Source organism: Cyprinodon tularosa, unplaced genomic scaffold, assembly GCF_016077235.1.
Source record: "Cyprinodon tularosa strain WSP-4 unplaced genomic scaffold, ASM1607723v1 ctg934, whole genome shotgun sequence".
Taxonomy (NCBI): domain Eukaryota; kingdom Metazoa; phylum Chordata; class Actinopteri; order Cyprinodontiformes; family Cyprinodontidae; genus Cyprinodon; species Cyprinodon tularosa.
In genome coordinates this window covers 190,296-211,709 of record NW_024039712.1, presented here as the reverse complement: position 1 = coordinate 211,709, position 21,414 = coordinate 190,296, and the positions used below count along the sequence as shown (strand labels likewise).

At 43.0% G+C, this 21,414-nt stretch overlaps 2 protein-coding genes across 2 annotated transcripts; both read left to right on the top strand.

Moving 5' to 3' along the window:
• Positions 1-3,042: 3,042 nt before the first annotated feature.
• msrb3 (methionine sulfoxide reductase B3) lies at positions 3,043-7,057 on the top strand. Its single transcript, XM_038274855.1, has 6 exons — positions 3,043-3,197; positions 5,161-5,269; positions 5,361-5,438; positions 5,610-5,638; positions 5,795-5,892; positions 6,334-7,057. The coding sequence occupies exons 1-6, from the start codon at positions 3,122-3,124 to the stop codon at positions 6,484-6,486; spliced, it is 543 nt and encodes a 180-aa protein (XP_038130783.1). The 5' UTR covers positions 3,043-3,121; the 3' UTR covers positions 6,487-7,057.
• Positions 7,058-8,964: 1,907 nt separating this feature from the next.
• dera (deoxyribose-phosphate aldolase (putative)) lies at positions 8,965-20,977 on the top strand. Its single transcript, XM_038274852.1, has 9 exons — positions 8,965-9,123; positions 10,793-10,890; positions 10,964-11,111; positions 13,601-13,696; positions 13,773-13,907; positions 15,240-15,368; positions 18,663-18,775; positions 20,527-20,676; positions 20,758-20,977. The coding sequence occupies exons 1-9, from the start codon at positions 9,084-9,086 to the stop codon at positions 20,812-20,814; spliced, it is 966 nt and encodes a 321-aa protein (XP_038130780.1). The 5' UTR covers positions 8,965-9,083; the 3' UTR covers positions 20,815-20,977.
• The last annotated feature ends 437 nt before the right edge of the window (positions 20,978-21,414 follow it).

Genomic DNA, 21,414 nt, shown 5'->3' with positions numbered 1-21,414 from the left:
TCAGTCACCTAACGATCAGTTCTGGTTTTTGCTAACGATGCTGATCTGTAGCGCTGAGCTAAAGGTAGAGTGTGAGCCGTTAGTCCAGGATGTGGGGGATATGCAGAGCTGCTTTCCTTTCCCTCACCCTACAGACCCACACATCCTCTGTCTGTCCTCTGGGCTAAACAGACTGAGTGACTGTGGCCTAGAAGGTTCCTAAAGTGCAGTTTGTTCTGGTTCTGAACAGTGTCCATGCTGGGTAGGGCTGGGCGATAAACCAGATTGTTTCCGTCATTCACTATAATAACCAGTTACGATCCTCCCATGTCGGTAAAAGAAATAAACGTAACTCTGCCGTTTTTCCTTTGTGCGCTGCTGGCAGGTATTTCCTTCCCCTTTAAAACACGGCAGCGTTTGGTGAACCACGTGACTCCGTCAGAAGCGTAAGCAAAGAGAATGGCGGATGGGTGAAATAGCTGTAAACTACATGACATCAGTTGATCCTGTGGAGCCGAGCGAGAGCAGAGATGAAGCTGAGCCACAGAGTTCAGCATGCGGCAGGCCGGTTTTTATTGAGGGTGTGCGAGTTTAAAGCAAGCTCACTGCACGCCATAGATGTTGAGCAAAGATGGCGACCCAAAGGAACACATCCAACCATCTCCATCTACATCACAGCCACGCTGTGGAGTTCAAAGGCTCCATTACCTTTGAGCAAACATGTTTTTCTCCTGTTCAATGAGACATTGTGGAACTTTCAATCAATAAATTATAAATAGATCATTTGCATTTCCTGCACATGCCTTTCCTTCTAATAGAGGAACAGGAGCAGTTATCGTTATCAAGGTACAACTGCCTTATTTACCGTGGTATTGATGTAAGGTCAAATCGCTCTGGCCTAAAGCTGGGGTGGGTCCCAGGAACCAGAGGAGTCCACATTAGACTCTGTGATGTTGAGGACGGCTGGAGGAGGCCTCAGAGCTGATGGAGGAGGAGCCGTAAATAACCTGCAGAGACTCTGGGACGTGCTCCACACCCGACAGTCAAAGGATTCAGAAGCACATGGAGAGGCGTCTGTAGCCGTTGTATCCATGACGACGCGTGCAGCAAACTGGCTCTGCCTGCAAACAGCCTGGATGGAAAACACGCCTCAAACTGCTGGAGTTTCTCCATAAAAGCAGACTCAGACTCCGGCTCTCCGCGAGATTTAGGGCTGCACCCAACGGTTACTTTGCAAATTGATTCATCTGTCAATTATTTTCAGATTAAGCAATTAATAACCAGATATCCATCTTGCAAAGATTAACCAGGTGAACCTAAAACTTTTCCACTTGAGGAGTTCTGGATTATAGAGCATGTTGACAGATGAAAAGGTTTTTAATATTACACTATATTGCCAAAAGTATTTGCTCACCCATCCAAATTATTGGAATCAGGTGTTCCAATCACTTCCATGGCCACAGGTGTATAAATTCAAGCACCTAGGCATGCAGACTGTTTTTACAAACATTTGTGAAAGAATGGGTCGCTCTCAGGAGCTCAGTGAATTCCAGCGTGGAACTGTGATAGGATGCCACCTGTGCAACAAATCCAGTCGTGAAATTTCCTCGCTCCTAAATATTCCACAGTCAACTGTCAGCTGTATTATAAGAAAATGGAAGTGTTTGGGAACGACAGCAACTCAGCCACGAAGTGGTAGGCCACGTAAACTGACGGAGCGGGGTCAGCGGATGCTGACGCGCATAGTGCGAAGAGGTCGCCAACTTTCTGCAGAGTCAATCACTACAGACCTCCAAACTTCATGTGGCCTTCAGATTAGCTCAAGAACAGTGCGCAGAGAGCTTCATGGAATGGGTTTCCATGGTCGAGCAGCTGCATCCAAGCCATACATCACCAAGTGCAATGCAAAGCGTCGGATGCGGTGGTGTAAAGCACGCCGCCACTGGACTCTAGAGCAGTGGAGACGCGTTCTCTGGAGTGACGAATCGCGCTTCTCCATCTGGCAATCTGATGGACGGGTCTGGGTTTGGCGGTTGCCAGGAGAACGGTACTTGTCTGACTGCATTGTGCCAAGTGTAAAGTTTGGTGAAGGGGGGATTATGGTGTGGGGTTGTTTTTCAGGAGCTGGGCTTGGCCCCTTAGTTCCAGTGAAAGGAACTCTGAATGCTTCAGCATACCAAGACATTTTGGACAATTCCATGCTCCCAACTTTGTGGGAACAGTTTGGAGCTGGCCCCTTCCTCTTCCAACATGACTGTGCACCAGTGCACAAAGCAAGGTCCATAAAGACATGGATGACAGAGTCTGGTGTGGATGAACTTGACTGGCCTGCACAGAGTCCTGACCTCAACCCGATAGAACACCTTTGGGATGAATTAGAGCGGAGACTGAGAGCCAGGCCTTCTCGTCCAACATCAGTGTGCGACCTCACAAATGCGCTTCTGGAAGAATGGTCAAAAATTCCCATAAACACACTCCTAAACCTTGTGGACAGCCTTCCCAGAAGAGTTGAAGCTGTTCTAGCTGCAAAGGGTGGACCGACGTCATATTGAACCCTATGGATTAGGAACGGGATGTCACTTAAGCTCATATGTGAGTCAAGGCAGGTGAGCAAATACTTTTGGCAATATAGTGTATTTTACAATCTTGGTATAGTTTCTGCTCTAAGTGGGTCGCTCTGTCAGCTAAACGCATGTTTTACTAAATTACTTGATTATTTCAACAATCATATTAATCTGATTGTTTCATCCCTCCTGATTGATGCTGTCTGAACCCTAAATGATCCATCTCCTCTACTATGGTAGTTAATGTGGTGATTTATTGGCAGCAATGAGCTAAAGCTGATCTTTTACAAAAATGTTTTTCTTCTAATAATCTAACTGTAAAGTAAAGATCTTAGCAGTGAACTGAGCTACCGGCTGCCGGTAGTGAAAAGGTAAGATCCTCACACTCTGATCTTAGCAGCAGGAAATGAATGTTTTCTGTTCTTCCTCTTTAACCTCCAGAATCGGTAAACCCTGGTGGAGTGGCGTAATAATGCTGTGTCTCATCCTGACCCTTCGCTGTCTCTTGTCATTCTGTCCCTCATCCAGTCCAGCCGTTGGTTGAGGCCTTATTCTAGCGCCTTCCTCCTCCAGCCACTATGTCGGGCTTCAATCTGCTGCATCTAATAACCAAGAGTCCGCCCGTATCTCTGCGGTCCTGCAGTCTCCCCTCAGGTCCACTGACGGCGTGCTGTGTGCTTGTCTGGCTCTGCCTGCATTAACACATTAACATGTTGCTGTGCTGTGCTTTTCTAATCTGAACTAATCCTTTTCTAGCTCAGACTTAGTGAAAACGACCAGGAAAGGCTCATAGTTAGATTAGTTTCTCAGTCTATTAACAGGCAGTCATTCAACTGATTTAAAATGGAAGTAATTGAATAATCTGAAGGGATTATGGATCATTGGTTGTAAAGGCATTGACACTAGAGAACTTCCTGATTACAGTTTGTCGTTGGGAGAAGATCAATCTTCACTTTTAAGCATCCAGGATTCACTTTGATGATGTAATAATGAGCATCCTCATCAACCTGTGGATCACTTCTGCTTCCTGAACCTTCATCAGGACCAGAGCTGGTCCTGATGAAGCTCACATAGATTCTGTTCAGAAGAAGGCCCCTCAGAGGAGGTTCTGGAAACCATGACCTTCTAGAGGATGCATTGGTGTTATCCCCACACTGCTTCTGTTTGCTCCTCCATCTCTAACCAGGGTTCCATCCACCTTCCCTCCATTCAGGACCTCTAAAGTCCAGGAAAATGGCCGCCAACATCTCTGCAGACCCTAAGCCAGGAGTGCCCAAAGTCGGACCTCGAGGGCCGAATCCTGCAGGGTTTTATCCCTGTGCTGAATCAGGAAACATCTAAACCCTGTAGGACTGACTCTGGACATGCCTGCCTTGAACTAATTTAAAACAAGCTGTCACTGTGCCTCTCTGTATTAAATATATATTTTATCAAGGTGTTTTCTTCCTGTTATGTTGAAATACTAATGGTTTGCATCCAATTATTTAATTAAACGGTCTTAGTTTTGGGGAATATATAAGATTATGCTCTAATTTGTAGTTACTAATCTGTCGTTGCCATTTTTTACTTTGACAAACCGGATCTTCTTGACGTTCCTTGACGTATGTGGACAGTGATGTGCGGAGAAGTAGCAGGATGCAGCTCCAGGGGGGTACGGTCTTTTGGGACCCGGCTACAGGGCAGTACGGTCTTGTAGGATGCGGCTCCAGGGCGGTACGGTGTCTCGGGACGCAGCTCAAGGGCGGTACCATCTCTTGGGACATGGCTCCAGGGCGGTACAGTCTCTCGAGATGCGGCCCCATGACGGTGCCGTCTCTCGGGACACGGCTCCAGGGCGGTACGGTCTCTCGGGAAACTACTTCCGGGGCTGTACTGTCTCTCAGGACGAGGCTCTTGAAACAACTGCGGATAGAAACACTGCTTTGGGATTATTCTCTATGCAGAGCCAACTTTTGTAGTAGAAGGACGAGTCCTTGTTCAGCTGCAGCATGAACGCCGTCTAGTAAACTGGAGCTGGAAAGCAGCGGTCTCTGATCTCTGAACCTAATCCTGCATCATAACAGAACCGCATTGGGAATAAAAACAGCTATTAGCTGGAGGTTTTCCTTATGCTTTGGATGCGGAGTACAGTTAGCTTTGCTCACATTGATGGTCCTCGTGAACCTCCCAGTTCTTCTTTTTATCTTTGTTCTAAAGGTTTAGGACGGGTTTACTTCCTGGCTTTGCTGCAGCTTGCATGCTATCAGCGACTGCCTCCAACTCTGGGATTTTCTTCAGTGTTTTAAATGTCTAGAATAATCTGCCTTTTAGACAAGTTTCATATCAAGCAGGAAGTATTATTTATAAAGTTCCTGGACTTTAACGCACAAAGGAGACTAAAAACAGCCAGATCCTTTAAGAACGGCAGTCTTGGTGTTAATCTGACCTAAAATCCAACTGGAATACATCAGAGTCTGAAAACATTTAGTGTGGATCATTGGCAGAGTTCAGATGGATCAAAGCAGAGGTTGGGCTGGTCAGAGGACAGGACACAGTTTCAATGCACTACAGACTTACTGACTGTTTCTGTGCCAGAGACGACATCCAATCACATTTTTTTCTCTGCCTTCGTTTGTAGGAGCTTGCAGGACTAAGAAGACATGGCCAGTGAGTTACTCCAAGGAGGAACTGACGAAACGCCTCACCCCAAAGCAGTACCATGTCACCCAGGAGAGAGGCACCGAGAGGTCAGTTTGTCTATCAGCTGAAGAACAGATAAAGCAGATGTTCTTCCAGAACCTTCCTCCATGTCCATAACTGACGGTGTTTCCCTCACAGCGCCTTCACTGGGGAGTTCACCGACCATAAAGCCGAGGGGACGTATCACTGCGTGGTCTGTGGGGCCCCTCTCTTCAGGTGGGTGGAATATGGGTCCGTCTGCTCGCCTACAGGTGGTCCAGGCGTTACCCAGACCCAGAGTTTCAATAAGTTCATGTTTTATTCAAAGAGATGACGTTGCCATGGTAACGACAGCAGCGCCCAGAGAAAAGAAAAACCCTGACGGCAGCTTTCTCTGTTCTTTCACAGCTCGCAGTCTAAATTTGACTCAGGATCAGGTGAGCAGAACTTCTCCCAGCGTTCTGAGCCGTACCTCCATCTATTCTGCTAATGCTAATACTAGCGGCTTTGGTATTCAGGAGTTTTTTTGGACTCAACGCAGTATGCTGGCTCGTTAGCTCGTTACACTTAGCAATGGCTCTGTTGATGTTCAGGTTGGCCATCCTTCTTCGATCTCCTGAAGGACGAGTCCATCGCTCTGTCTGATGACTTCTCCTACGGCCTGCACAGAGTAGAGACCACCTGCAGTCAGGTAAGCTACTAACTTCTTCCTTTGGTAAAGTCGTCTTAAACTTCCAGTTGATGGAAGCATCTTAGGTCATATTTAATTCCTTACAGATTGTAATTATCTTTACAGAAAGCTGCATTTCTGAGGGGAAGTTAATTAAATGTTAAAGCGTTAATATCACAGAGGTGACACTCTGTCTAGTTTAAGGTGGTTCGGTGTGTCGCAGTCAGGTGGTGATGGACAGGAAGTGACAAGAAAAAGAATTTATGTAGTCTGACAGAATCTGTGTAAAATAAGTTATTAAACATCATTTAATGTTGTAAAAAAAGTGCTAGCATGGATCCCTGTGGTACTCCATGGTAACTATGGTAACCAGGAAGCATCCGTCCGGGCTCATGTCAGCCAGAAAGCAGCTCTGACTGGTTCTGACCCGTCGCTCAGTACCAGTGAATCCTTCTGTTTCAGTGCGGCGCCCATCTGGGTCACCTGTTCGACGACGGCCCCAAACCTACGGGAAAGCGCTACTGCATTAACTCCGCCTCTTTGGCGTTCCAGCCCAAAGAGACGTCAGAGGGAGCCTCAGGAGGCGCTGAGCCGGCCGCGAAGCAAGAACTTTAGAAGAACCCAGGAGCTGTGGCTGCGGGAAGCGAAGAAAGAAAGATGCTGCTTTTATTTTTGTTGTGCAGAGAGAGCGTGGCTAGCAGCGGTAAAGTTAGCACACCCAGCTAAAGGGCCATGGTTCCATTCCCAGGATCCTTTAGTGATTTTTAAACAGGAAGCATTGGATGCCGTCAGCAATCATCTTTAGGACAGGTTAAGGCGCTGAAGGTTTTTGTTGCCATGGCAACCACCTGCCACAGCTATATGTAGCTTTTTTCTTATTTAGCCTAGGAGGAGGATTTGCATGTTTGATTTCTATTCTATAAGCAGACTGAATTCAGTCTTTGTTTTCCTCTGGTTTCACTGAAAGGATGATGATGATGATGATGATGATGATGATGATGATGATGATGATGATGATGATGATGATGGTCACTGAGAAGTGAGGACATCTATGCAACTGTTTGTTTTCTGACTGTTTCCTCCATCTTTCAGGTCAAACATATCCAGTTGTTTGGTTTTGATTTGCTTCTACTTTATATCTGCAGTGTGTCTGAAAACCATGTTGAATAAAAAGTATTTAAAAGGAGGCTGATGTTTTTATTTCTAAGCGAAGCTTTGATTATTTATTTTTCCTGGTCATGACCAACAGGTTTGTTCTGATCTATCATTTTCAGGGGGACTTAAAACTTTTAAAATAAAGATAAATTCATAATTTTGTCACAGACTGGCTGGTTCATAGCATCAGTGATTACCATACTAACTTTATTTATAAAGCACTTTATACACAGACAGGACAGGACCAAAGTGCTGTACACAATCATAAAATACATGCAATTATAAAATAGAAAGGATCGAGTATAAAATACATAGTATGCAAACAGAATAAAACAAACCTCTCAAATTGTGCCAAAAGCCAAAGAAAAAATATGAGTCTTAACAAGGAACTTTAAAATAGCAAGAGAGGAGGCCTGTCTTCTGCTCAGAGGCAGATCGTTCCACAGCTTAGGAGCTGCCACAGAAAAAGCACGGTCCCCTCTGAGTTTCAGAAGAACAAATCAGCTGACCTGAGGGAACGGGAGGGTGTGTGAGAATGTAACGGCTCAGACAGATTAACTTTAACTTAGAATAAAAAAAAACAGGCCCATCTCATTGCATAGTCATTATGAAGTCAATAAATCATGTAATATAACATATACAAATCCATCACAATAAAAAGAATGTGTTAATGGCGCAGAATAATACAGATGAGCCAAAGGTGCTAAATTGATGATGTACATGTAATATACATGAATTGATTACATTTTTATGGTATGTAATCTACATATGATTTCAAGATTTTAAGACTGAATTACTAGTACATGTCTGTTAATGCTGTAGCATTTTTCTATTTGCAAATTATGCATAAATGTTGCCATATCATTTATACTCTGCCTTTAAATCTGATAGATTTACATAAAGCTAAATTAATGAACCAATTTAATAACTCTACAGTTATTAAATAGGTAAAATTCAGGCAACATCAACTTCATATTTTGCTTTTTGCTCATAGTTACAGCAAGAATCTGATCATTTTGAAAAAACAAGTATATATGCACACACAGACACACACAGTCCAGTGATTGAATAACTTTATTAAAATAACTTCTACGTGTGTAAATTCACATTCAAATAAACATATATTTGCATTTAAAAAAAGGAACACACAGTGAATTACTTTCTATTTCCTCTATTTTCTAACGTCAGACCCAATGTCAATGTTTAACTCAGTCAATGTCTTCCAGTCTGAGATAGCCAGACTAATGTTAGTCTCCAGACTATACTATAGGATGTATCGGCTATAGATGGATTTATTGCTTAGTTCATCCACTGACTGGGAAATGACCTGTTGAACATCTTCCTGCAGCCAGAAAACTGCTGGTTTATGCAGCAAAATGCTGCACAGGGAGGCACGTCTCTGTGGGAGTGGGGAGTACCAAGATGGCGGCTGGTGGCTTTACTGTTTCCTGGTAATCAGCAATCCAGTGAATAAATACAGATCAGTAGTTTCACAGAGCAGCTCAGTCCTTTATTAACAGAGGAACATGAGTAGAAGATGGCTTCCATCATTTCATGGGAATAATAATAAACCCAAATATGCTCAGAGGAGATAAATAACAACAGAAGAATTAAAAGTCAAATGCAAAACAAAGAAAGGTCAGTTAAGCATTTAGCTTTAGACTGATTATCAGTTTTCCATCTTCCCTCTGTGCAGATGAGGGTAGAGAACCTGCAGGTTTGACTCCAGCAGCAGTTCAAATTAAAGTAGTGCTGAATATTTAATGGCTCCTAAAACCTGTTAATGTTTAAAATAATAACATCAAACAGGAAGTTCTGGTATTTCATCCCATAAACTAAAATAAATACAAATAAATGTGATTCATATAGGGAAGCTGGTCAGGATGACCATTCTGTAATGAGTGCAAACAGCAGCGGGGGTTTTGGCGCCCTCCTGTGGACAGCTCAGCTCCCCACGTGATCGATCACGTGGAGGAAGCAGCAGGCATCGTGTCGATAGCTGTCAGCCCGGTGAAGTCCTCCATCAGAGCGGATTGTTGTGCTGTGGGAGATCCGGGATGTCCAGCATGAGTGGCAGGAACCCTGGAGCGGTCCTCGGTGAGCCTCAGCACATCACAGCAGACTGAGGCACGAGCGGTTAATGACCTGCAGGCGCGTGAGGAGGGAGGAGCTTAGCACTGCTATTAATTCTCATTACTTTAAAAACACTTTCTGACGCAAGTTTGGTTTTATTTGGGTTTTATTCCAGCTCGGTATAATGACGTCATTATGAGAAAGAGGATAATAGAAGCAGGCAGAGCATGGCGGAGTGTCAGAGCCGCTCAAAGACAAGATTAAACATTTAATTTAGATTAAAGTAGATTATTAACCAGAATAAACGCGCATGTCTACGAGTAAAAACCACTGATCTGTGTTTATTCCCTGGATCTATGACTGTCCTTCGGTAGAACGGGGTGGAATGAAGCCACCGGCCGCCATATTAGTACTCCCATTCTGACTCCCGGCCAGCTACAGCAGCAACCATGATGTTCACAATTTTAGAGAGATTTAATACTTTTAAATTCTATTTAGTTTATTTCTATAGCTCCAATTCACATCTTGACATCTCAAGGCACTTTACAGTTCACCTCATTGACTCTTCAGCAATCCCTCACATTAAGCATGCTTGCAGCGACAGTGGAGAGGAAAAACTCCCTTTTAACAGGAAGAAACCTCCAGCAGAACCAGGCTCAGTGTGAGCGGCCATCTGCTGAGGCCGACTGGGGTTCAAGGAGACAGAAGCAGAGACACAAAAAGCAGCTGTAAAAGGCGGCCCCGTCCAGGAAACACACAGCCAGGCAGACGAGCTCCGAGCCAGCTCCCATGTCAGAGGATGAGGAGAGCACATCCAGTTAATCACAGTCAGAGAAACAGGACCACACTGGAAAACAGGCCAAGCTCCAGCATCTAGAAACAAAGGTGTTGTTAAAATAAAGATATTTCTTCACCTCGACACACACTAAAAAAAGAAACACACAATGAATGGCTTTCTATTTCCTCTACTTTCTATTTTCTAATGGTAGACCCAATGTCTAACTCAGTCAATGTTTTCCAGTCGGTCTGAGATAGCCAGACTAATGTTAGTCTACAGACTATACTATAGGATCCATCGGCTATAGATGGATTTAATGGTTAGTTCATCCACTGACTGGGAAATGACCTGTGGATCATCTTCCTGCAGACAGAAAACTGCTGGTTTATGCAGCCAAATGCTGCACAGGGAGGCATTTTGCTGCACGTCTCTGTGGGAGTGGGGAGTACCAAGATGGCGGCTGGTGGCTTCCAGTGATTAAATAGAGATCAGTGGTAAAAACACACAAAATAATCCATACAAATATGAGTAGAAAAGTAGCTAATTTGCAAGATTTTAATATTTGCATTTACAGAACAATGTGAGATTATAATGCATGTTATACTGCGTAAAGCACATGCATCATTAATTGGGAGCTTTAGAGATGGAATGAGGCGGTACAATTGCCTTATGGACGTTTTTAAAATAAAAATGAATGATACAATAAATTTGTATGTTTATAATCTCACAAATTTGGCTGTTTTTCATCGCAAATCTGTTTGTTTATTCTGGTCAATATGCAAATTTAAACCAAAAAATTCAATTTTTTTGGTTTTGTCTCTGAATGGTTCTGATACGTGTCATACAGATAATGTAGTTTGGGAGATCAGAGTCATTTATCGGATTAAAAACCGTCTATGTCTGTGTTGGAATCAGACCTGGAATCCTTATCCAAGGTGAGAGTTAATACCCAGGCTGTCCTGAAGAGGGCGCAGCACATCCAGGGCCTGAAGCTTCCTAAGAAGCAGTGGCAGGTGAGCTCCTCCATAATCAATGTGCTCCATGCATGTTGCTGATGTTCACAGCGGTTTCCCTGTTTCCCTGCAGGCGGCTTGGCTGCTGAAGGCCGTTTCATGCATCGATTTGACCACGCTGGCTGGAGACGATACGCCATCAAATGTTCACCGACTCTGCATGAAAGCCATCCAGCCGGTCCGATACGACCTTCTGAAGAAACTGGATATGCACGACAAAGGCGAGGCCTGCTGGAGGCATTCAGTCTCTTAAATTAGAGTTTTATTTCATTAAAGGTTTAGTTCTATTTCTGGGTGGATCATCTAAATCAGTGGTCCTCCTAACTGTCAATCATTCTGGTGATATGTTTACTTTAAGGCCATCCTACGTCCCCATGTTCACTAACCAATGGTGAGTCTGACATAGTGGAAAAACTGCTAATCTTCTTTGGGAAAGTTAACCTGTATGAGCGATGCAACCAGCAACTTTTAAACAGAGCGTGCACGAGGAGAAATACGTGTTCCCTCCCTGGAACGGGTTCAGGGTTGTGCATGTGCGTTTGTTTTTTTAAGTAGGGCGGGTCAAAAATTCATGAAAATCTTCCACTATACCTTTAATCCAAATTGTTTGCAGAAAGGCAGTGAAAAGTCAGCCCGAAACGGTTAAGAGGGAAAGCAAACAATGACGAGTACTGAAGATATAAAGCAAAGTTTGCTCATCAGTTTGGAAACGACTCACTTTGGTTATTTTACCTGGAAACAGTATTTATCTGTTAGCATAGCAACAGTAATAACATTCCACACATGCTTGTTTGTCTTCATTAGAGGAATTTTGAAATGAGACAGAACTCTAGAAGCTTAAGCAACATTAGCAGCTTTACTAGCTTTAGCAATTTTAGCAACCCTAGCAGCTTTAGCAATGTCAGTAGCTTTAGCGGCTTTAACGTAAGCACCTTTAGCAACGCTAGCAGCATTAGCAACGTTAGTAGCTTTAGCAGCTTCAACATTAGCAACTTCGGCAATGCTAGCAGCTTTAGCAATGTTAGTAGCTTTAGCATCTTTAACGTTAGCACCGTTAGCCATGTTAGCAGCTTTAGCAACGTTAGTAGCTTTAGCATCTTTAACATTAGCACATTTAGCATGCTAGCACCTTTAGCAATGTTAGCAGCTTTAGCAACTTTAGTTGCTTTAACAGCTTTAACATTAGCACCTTTAGCAATGCTAGCAGCTTCAGCAACGTTAGTAGCTTTAGCATCTTTAGCATTAGCACCTTTAGCATGCTAGCGCCTTTTGCAATGTTAGCAGCTTTAGCAACATTAGTTGCTTTAACAGCTTTAACGTTAGCACCTTTACCATGCTAGCACCTTTAGCAATGTTAGCAGCTTTAGCAACTTAAGTTGCTTTAACAGCTTTAACGTTAGCATCATTAGCAACTTTAGCAGCTTTAGCCACCTCAGGAGCTTTAGTAAGTTTAGCATGTTTAGAAACTAGCAGCTTTAGGAGCTTTGGCAACTTTAGCAATGTTAGCAGGTTTAGCAACCCAAAGGAGCTTTAGTAACTTTAGCAGCTTTAGCATCTTTAGCAACTTTAGGAGCTTAAGCAGCTTTAGCATTTTTAGCAGCTTTAGCAATGTTAGCAGCTTTAGCAGCTTAAGCAGCTTTGGCAGCTTTAGCAACATTAGCAACTTTTGCAGCTTATCAACTCTAGGAGCTTTAGCAACTTTAGCAGCTTTAGGAGCTTAACCAGCTTTAGCAATTTAGCATATTTAGCAACATTAGCAACTTTAGCAGCTTTAGCAACATTACCAGCTTTAACCATCCTAGGAGCCTTAGCAACTTTAGCAGCTTTAGGAGCTTAAGCAGCTTTAGCAATTTTAGCATATTTAGCAGCTTTAGCCACCTCAAGAGCTTTAGTAACTTTAGCAGCTTTAGCAACTTTAGGAGCTTAAGCAGCTTTAGAAATTTTAGCAGCTTTAGGAATGTTAGCAGCTTTAACATTAGCACCTTTAGCATGCTAGCACCTTTAGCAATGTTAGCAGCTTTAGCAACGTTAGTCGCTTTAATAGCTTTAACGTTAGCACCTTTAGCAATGCTAGCAGCTTCAGCAACGTTAGTAGCTTTAGTATCTTTAGCATTAGCACCTTTAGCATGCTTGCAGCTTTAGCAATGTTAGCAGCTTTAGGTACATTAGCAGCTTTAGGAACGTTAGCAGCTTTAGGAACGTTAGCAGATTTAGCAGCTTTAAGGTTAGCAGCTTTAGCAACCCTAGGAGCTTTAGCAACTTTAGCAACATGTGCAACTTTTGCAACTTTAGCAGCTGTAGCAGCTTTAGCAATATTAGCAACCTTTGCAGCTTTAGCAACCCTAGGAGCTTTAGCAACTTTAGCAGCTGTAGCAGCTCATCTGGTCGCTGTGTAGCCCAGCAGTATTTTTGTAAGCCATGATGGAGCAGAATAATGGAACTAAGGTCATTTTTAATCAGTTTAATCAAAGAATGCAAAGATGCAGATTCTTAAGAGCGAATTGTCGACACGTTGAAAAGATCAGCAGTAAACCAGGCGGTAAGTGGCAGCCATAGCTTTAATCGTTGGGAGGAACGCTGAGATTCCAGCTGTAAACAGCTTCCCTCATCAGACCTGTAGACTGATTCATCTGTTCATGCCTGAGTTCTGCCTGTAGAGGGTGCCATAAACCAGTTCACCAGCATGACTCTGCCTCTCCATGCCCTGCAGGACTAACAACAGCAGCGGTGTGTGTGTATCCGTCCCGTGTGGCTGACGCCTCTAAATCTCTGAAGGCAGCCAACTCCGGCCTCCCTGTTGCCTCTGGTGAGTCAGCCGGAAGCTTCTCTGCTCGTTCAGGTCAGAGCTTCCTGAAGAACTGTGATTTTCCCATTCTTCCCAGTTGCCACTGGATTCCCAGCTGGCCAGACGCCCCTGGAGACCCGCCTCCAAGAAGTCCGTACCGCTGTGAGAGACGGCGCTACGGAGATCGATATCGTCATCAAAAGGACCCTCGCTCTGACAGGACAGTGGGAAGGTAAACTATTCATTTTTTACATGAATTTATGGTTCTACAGAATAAAGACGTTAAATGGACTGAACAGTTTATCTTTGACTGCATAGAAGACCCCTAAATGACTGCAGAGGCTAAATCTGCCCCATAAAACATAAAAACAGCATCAGTTTGATATTATAGTTAAATGTTCTACATGAAATGCATCCCTGCTGCCACCTGCTGGTCTAGAGGAGAACTGCAGGTTCCAGAGGGGCAGCCCTGCCTTCAGGTTAAGCTAATCTTTTAATAAATAAAGCCTTTAGCAGAACCCACTGGTTTCTCCACCTGAGTTCAGTTCCAAGATCCAAACACCATTAAAAATGTAATCATTATTATTGTCAGGATGGCACTAAAACCAGTTTAGTGTGAGCTGTTGGTTCTGGGTCTTTATGCTGGAAGATCATTGCTGTTGTTTCTTTCCTGTTATCCCTTTCCCAGTGGCTGAAAAACCGGTTTAAACCCGATAACAATCAGCTTTTAGTGTAAAGTAGGGATTAAATCCACCATGATGACTCTGATACTAACAGCAGAATTCAAGGTATGGCTCGCCAAGATGGCGCTGTGCATGGAGCAGACCGTTACGTCAGCTCCCTTATCTCCTTTCCTGCTTTCTGAGCCGACCGCTGCTTCAAACCTTCTCTGACTCTGTGGTGGCATCAGTCCTCCTCTACGCTGTCGTCTGCTGGGCTCCTGGCAGCGCAGAGCGGGACAGAAAGAGGCTGAACAAACTGGTGAGAAAGGCCGTTTCTGTCCTAGGCTGCACTCTGGACTCTGAGAGGAGGCTGCTGTCCAAGCGTCCATCCATCATGGACGCCACCTTCCACCCTCTGCAGCAGACTGGAGAGGAGCTGAGCTGCTCCTTTAGTCAAAGACTTTTACAGCCTGTTTGGAAAAAGGAGCGCTGCTGCAGGTCATTCATCCCTGCTGCAACCAGACTCTACAATGAGACGCTACAACCGCAATAACTGCTGCAATGGAGAATAATTACTATTTAATACCCTGTGAAATAACCTGTTTCTCTATATCTGACACCCTGAGCAATTAATATATATATAAATATCCATCTATATAAACACCCTGGGCAATAACCCTGGATAATAGAAAAATAAACCTGTCCTATGTGGACACACTGTTTATACTGTATATATCCCCTGCACCTTTATCTTCCTTTGGCTCCTCCTCCTTCTTCTGTGACAATTTGAGCTGATGGAACGAGTAAATTTCTACATTGTGAGATCAATAAAGTCAATCAATCTATCAATAAATGGAAAAACAATCAGCCTTAATTAAACTGTGCTTCTTCTCCCTCTGCAGCCATGTACAGCGAGGTTCGCCAGTTCCGACAGGCCTGTGGCGACGCCCACATGAAGACCATTCTGGCTACTGGAGACCTGGGAACCTTCACCAACATCTACAAAGCCAGCATGGTGGCCATGATGGCTGGTCAGTCCAACAACAAACACCTTTTAATGTCACCGAAGGCCGTAACTGCTTCGGTTTTAGAACACAGAAACAAACCAACTGACTTTGATCGTCTGTCATGATGTTCACCAGCTGTAGGCGTGAAAATCTATCCATGCCTTCATCTCCCAATTCTGATCAGAAACATGGAAGCTCGTTTATCCCAGCGGTCAGTTAGAAGGAATTCCTTTAAAGGAAAAGTTCACTCAGCGAGGAATAATCAATGGATCATTATTTATACCTAAAACTAAAACATTTGCAGTTATTCAATAAATTTAGCTTTAATCAGTAAAAAAAACAACTATAATTTTCGCAGTGACGTCACGGTGCGGTAAGCCTAGCGCCATTCTCCCCGCTTTCCAAGCTAAATCAATGGGAACTACTAGACACATCTGCAATCAACAACAATTATTGAAGATTTCCAGAGGACTTCACCATTGAAATTCACCAGAGCTATAGTGAAACTGACAATGCCCACGTGCATGGCAGCTGGATGCTGGAATACATCGGGGGAAAAATAAGTTATTCCACCTTTCTGATTCCTGATCCTCCACGGACGGGTTGGTCGTTGGATCACCAACTTGAAGAGGGAGGATTTGCCATCGAACTTCTGGCCAGAGAAAAAGCCCGTAATATGTAGCCAACATTTGGAAGAAGAATGTTTTCAAGATGACTTGGATAATAGCGCGTTGTGACAAACACCAGATACAGCACTGGGACTTGATCAACAGCCGATACCGCACCGTGACAATGTCACTAACCAGTAGGTGGCAGTAGTGTTCTTTGACAAACATGGATGCCTCCAGTAAAACACATTCACATGGAAATTACTCTGAATTAAAAACACTGATCATTTATTGAACAGGATGGAAGAATTTCAGATTTAAAGAACTTTCAGAAGTTTGAATTCTGAATATGAGCGACTTTTACTTTAAGATAGAAGGAAAAATGATGGAGATAAATCCCAGCAGAGAGATGAAGGTTATTGAAGACATGGCAGGAAAAATGAACTATTTTAAAATATTTGACCCAGAGAGAAAAACAGCACAATAAACCAGTAGCTGATAGAGCTAGCAGCGCTAAAGATTCCCCCACTTATCTAAAGGCAACATTCGTTCATCAGAAGGAAATCCTAAATCAGTTAAAATAAGGATATGGATGCAAACTAAACATCTATGATAGGTGGTTTTATTCACAGAAGCTTTATGATAAAATCTTTAAACTAAATCACCTTCACAGTCACTCCTCTGTTGCTGTATCATAAAAAATCCTCTAAAATACTTACAGGTTTGTTGTTGTTAAAATAAAGGTTTCTAAAAGTTTAGTCAACATAAATTCAGAAGGTGAAGGTGTTAATATTCACACATGAATGTACTGGTGGCGTCACACAGTAATCCGATTACAGAAGCAGACTGTCTGTTAGATCGAGCTCATTATTTTAATGCATTGGTTTTAATCTGCCACTGTTCCTATAAATTCCTCAAATGAAATAATAATTTAAGCTATTAATCTGGGATGTGTGCTATTTTACCGTCTATTCTCTGCTGGCGTCGCTCTAAATGAATAGACCTTTTAGCACCCACATTAGCCATTATCTGGTAATTAACTTTCCCCATAATGAATCTTTAAGAATGTGCCAGTTTGAGAAAAGGATAAAAAAAAAAGATCCAAAGAGAAATTTGTAGAACAACGTCTGTAATGAGCGAGGAAATGTTGAACTTGTTCCAGTTGTCAGCGAGCAGATGAACGGTCACCATCCATTACAACCACAGGAGGACTTTCAGGGTGCGGCCTGCAAAATAGGAGGAGTATTTTTAGCAAGAAAGCCGATAAAACAGAAAGTGAAAGGAGGAGACAGAATGATTGGAATGGAGGATATTTTTATTCATCTTTGATCAGGATGACGGCTTCATGTCTGGCAGAGCTTCTGGTCTGCAGCAGAGTTTCTCTCTGGCTTCCCAAAGAGGCAGCAGGTCCTGCACACCAACCAACTAATCTAATACACGCTGCAAAACATCTAAATCTAAATCGTTTCTTTCTGGAGTTGGGGAGGTAAGTGAGACACTTTGCCAATGGAACAAGACAATTTACATTTAAAGTAAGAAAAAACAACTGAATTGTCTTATTTCAGGTGCAGATTATCTAATTATCTTATTCTAAGAGAATAAATCCTCCTTCCATCGGCACATTATCTTATTTACCTGCTCTATTTTAGAGGAAATACACTAAATGTAAGACCTTTGACTTATTTTTAGATAATGTTTGCAGTGTAAAGCCATGTTTAAAGTATCCAGAGCATCAGATAGAGGCGAGTTTCTAACTCCATTGGTTCTACGTTTTGGAAAAGTGAACCAGCAGCTTGATTTCATCCGTGGAGGATGTGGCGTCTGTGGATCTTCCCAGAATCTCCGCCCTGAAATTCCACCAACAGCAATTTCTGCCTAACATAGAATAGAGAAACGCTTTATTGACCCACAATGGGGAAATCGTGGTGTTATAGCAAAAAAAGTGGAATAAGTGACAGAATTAGAATAATAAACAAATAAAATCCTTTACTGTAGCGTGTTTTAACAATATCAAACTAGAGAATAAATAACCAATATGCAGCTATGGACGTTTTTACAGTAATGAATATTTGAAAATAGCAGCAACATCAGAGATGTGCAGAATGACAGCAGCAGGTTATTTAACTGACTAAGGTAGAAACTGAGCAGAATCAGCATGAATGGAACAACTGATTGAGGTTGTTGGGAACAGTGGTGGTTCTAGAGTCTTCCAGCTGCTGGGAGGAAAGATCTGTGATAACGCTCCCTGGTGCATTTAAGGAGCAGCAGTCTGTCACTGAAGGAGCTCTCCAGTTCAGCACCTGCTGAACCAGCATGGGGGGGGTGAGACATCATCCAACAGAGATATTCATTTAGTTAGGATCCATCTGTTTCCCGCCTCCTGCACTGAGTCCAGAGGGCATCCAATCACAGAGCAGATCTGCGTTGCAGCTGCTTCCTTCCAACCAACGGACCAAAGAAAAGCTTCAAACAGTCAATAAAACAAGAATAAAACATTATGAGAACCATTAAAACTTCTCAGTAAACACCTGCTGCTCAGATGTTCCTACTAGTGAAAGTCCGACCAGCTGTGGAGATGAGGAAGGAGAAGACTTCTTAAAGTTGTCACGTTCCTCCTTTATAGTCCGTATGAGCCAGTGTGAATCAGCTGGAATGCTGTTAAAAGCAGAAACATCAGAATCTGCATCACATGCTCTCTCCATCCCAACAGGTTCAGACTTCATCAAGACTTCTACAGGAAAGGAGGCCGTCAATGCTACTTATCCTGTTGCCATAGTGATGGCCAGAGCTATCCGTGACTACTACTTGCGTACTGGCCACAAGGTAAAGTGTTTGTTTATCTATACAGGTCATTAAGAATCAAAAATCTATGTGTTGATGATTATTCAATTCAGTTCAGTTTATTTCTATAGCCCCAATTCACATCATGTCATCTCAGGTCACTTTCCAGTTCACCAGATCATCCAGTCAAATCAAACAATCAGTTTTCTATCTAAGGAAAACCAGCTGATTGCATCGACTCATTGACTCTTCAGCAATCTCTCACACTAAGCATGCTTGTAGCGACAGTGGAGAGGAAAAACTCCTTTTGAACAGGAAGAAACCTCCAGCAGAACCAGGCTCAGTGTGAGCGGCCATCTGCTGAGGCCGACTGGGGTTCAAGGAGACAGAAGCAGACATAGAAAAAGAAGCATAGATACAAAAGGCAACTGTCAACCAGCTCCACAGGCGGCCCCGTCCAGGAAGCACACAGCCAGGCAGACGAGCTCCGAGCCAGCTCCCATGTCAGAGGATGAAGAGAGCACATCTAGTTAGTCACAGTCAGAGAAACAGGACTACACTGGAAAACAGGCTGATCTCCAGCATCTATAAACAAAGGTGTTGATGGCAGCAGCACAGCTGATATTTCTCTCCAGGATGGAGTCACAGCCAAACAGGAACAGACCAGATGAAGCTACTATGAGAAAAAGCAGAGAGAGCAGAACGTTAGAGATTGAACTAATAGATTCTGCTGAGTGGGAGAATAGAGATAGAATGAAGCAGAATGATGAAAAAGGGGTCCCTATGTCCTCCAGCAGTCTAAGCCTATAGCAGCAGAACTATAGAGATAGCTGAGGATAACCTCCATTCAATACCTATTAATTTATTAACAAAAAATGGTTGATTATGCTGAAAATTAGCTGAAGATATTTGCTTTTGGTGACATCATAGTTACCAAGGAAACAGCAGAAAGAGTCACGTAGAAAGCTTTGGTTCTGTTTAAGGCAGAGTTCCCCTCAAACTCCAGATGTCATTTAGAAGTTGGATTTTAGCCTAAATCTGGTCGTTCCATCAAAGTCAGGATCTAGTCTAGAAATAGTCGTTGAAAATTGGACGGTCTAATTTTAATTATTTTTCCTTAGTTTCTGTTTAAGTTAAAGTTCCTTCCTTTTCCTGGTTTGGCTCCTCAGAGGGGCGCGGCAGGAAGGGCTCCAATGCAACTGGAGCAAACTAAGATGATCAGGGGGGTCGTTTTGGATGAGTTGTGTTGGATTTGATGGGTTTTTGTGATTGACTTAAAATTTGTTGAATTGTATTGATTGTATGTATGTAAATATTATTTTGGTTTTATAGTTGAATGTTTTGGTCTAGGTTTGTATGTGTAATAATTGAGCTTCTTTTTCTTAATAATCTCTTTTCATGGTTCCTTCCTTCATCTCACCTGAACTGAGTTTGGTATAACCTGCTGTTTGTTCTTTTTAGTGTAACAAGATGTTGCTGTTCACAAGCTAGAGTTCAATACAGCCACCAAAAAAATAATTTTTTTCCTGCCTCTCAATATGATATTGGGTCTCCGCCGGTCAAGCTGACAGTCATAAAGGGAATTCATCAAAGGTCATGAGCCAAGATTTAACCAACACTTTTCTCCACTATGAAAGCGTCCAATGATGGAGGAAGCTGGTAGAAACAGGCTGCAAAGTGTCTGGGAATAGATCAGTAGTTCAGCTTCCAGCAGGCAGCAGCCACAGAAGGCTTTGATAGATGTTGGATTGTGATCAACGTCAGACTAAAAACACAGAGATGTTTTACTGCAGGTGGGCTTTAAGCCGGCGGGAGGCATTCGGACGGCGCAGGAATCCTTAGTGTGGCTAAATCTGATCAAAGAAGAACTTGGAGACGATTGGCTTTGCCCTCATCTCTTCCGCCTGGGAGCCAGCAGCCTATTGGCTGACATAGAGAGACAGGTGAGAATGCAGTCATGCAGCTAGCATCGTTATTACCACAGCTAATGTTTGGATACTGATGTCTCTGTCCTGTGCGTGCAGATATACCACTACGTGACGGGGCAGTATGCTGCCTACCATGAGCTGCCCATGGCCTGACGACAGGAAGTCGTGTTTTAGTCGTTGAACAGAACGCCTGAAACGCCACGAAAAGCGGTCGCTGAAACAAAGAGACCAGCATGTTTGTTGGGTTAACCATTGATTTCAGTGTCCGCACCATTCAAATGACTAATGATGAAATAAATCATTTATTTCGACTCTGCTCTGATGATTCTCTCCAGAAATAAAGAAGCTGAATGTTGAATGATGACCAAGTTTTACACACGAAAACAACCAGATCGCATCACCTTTAATAAATAAAGAATCTCCCCCACCTTTAGAGACATTATGAACGTTTTTACAGATAAATATATTTACAATAGTCTTTTTATTTGACCCTTTGAGTCGCTAGTTCAGTATCTATAAACTGGAGCCTATTTCCTAAATTAACTTCAGATGATGACCAACTTTTAAGCATGAAAACAACCAGATCACATCACCTTTCGTAAATCGTGAATCCCCACTTTGTCATTTTCTACACACACAGTGAATACGAAATGAAATTTTGTTTAGGGCAGCTTTCATGGCATTTCCATTTCTAAAGACTGCAGTGATAAAATGCAGTGATAAAACAGCACTTTAAAAAAATTATTTTATTCC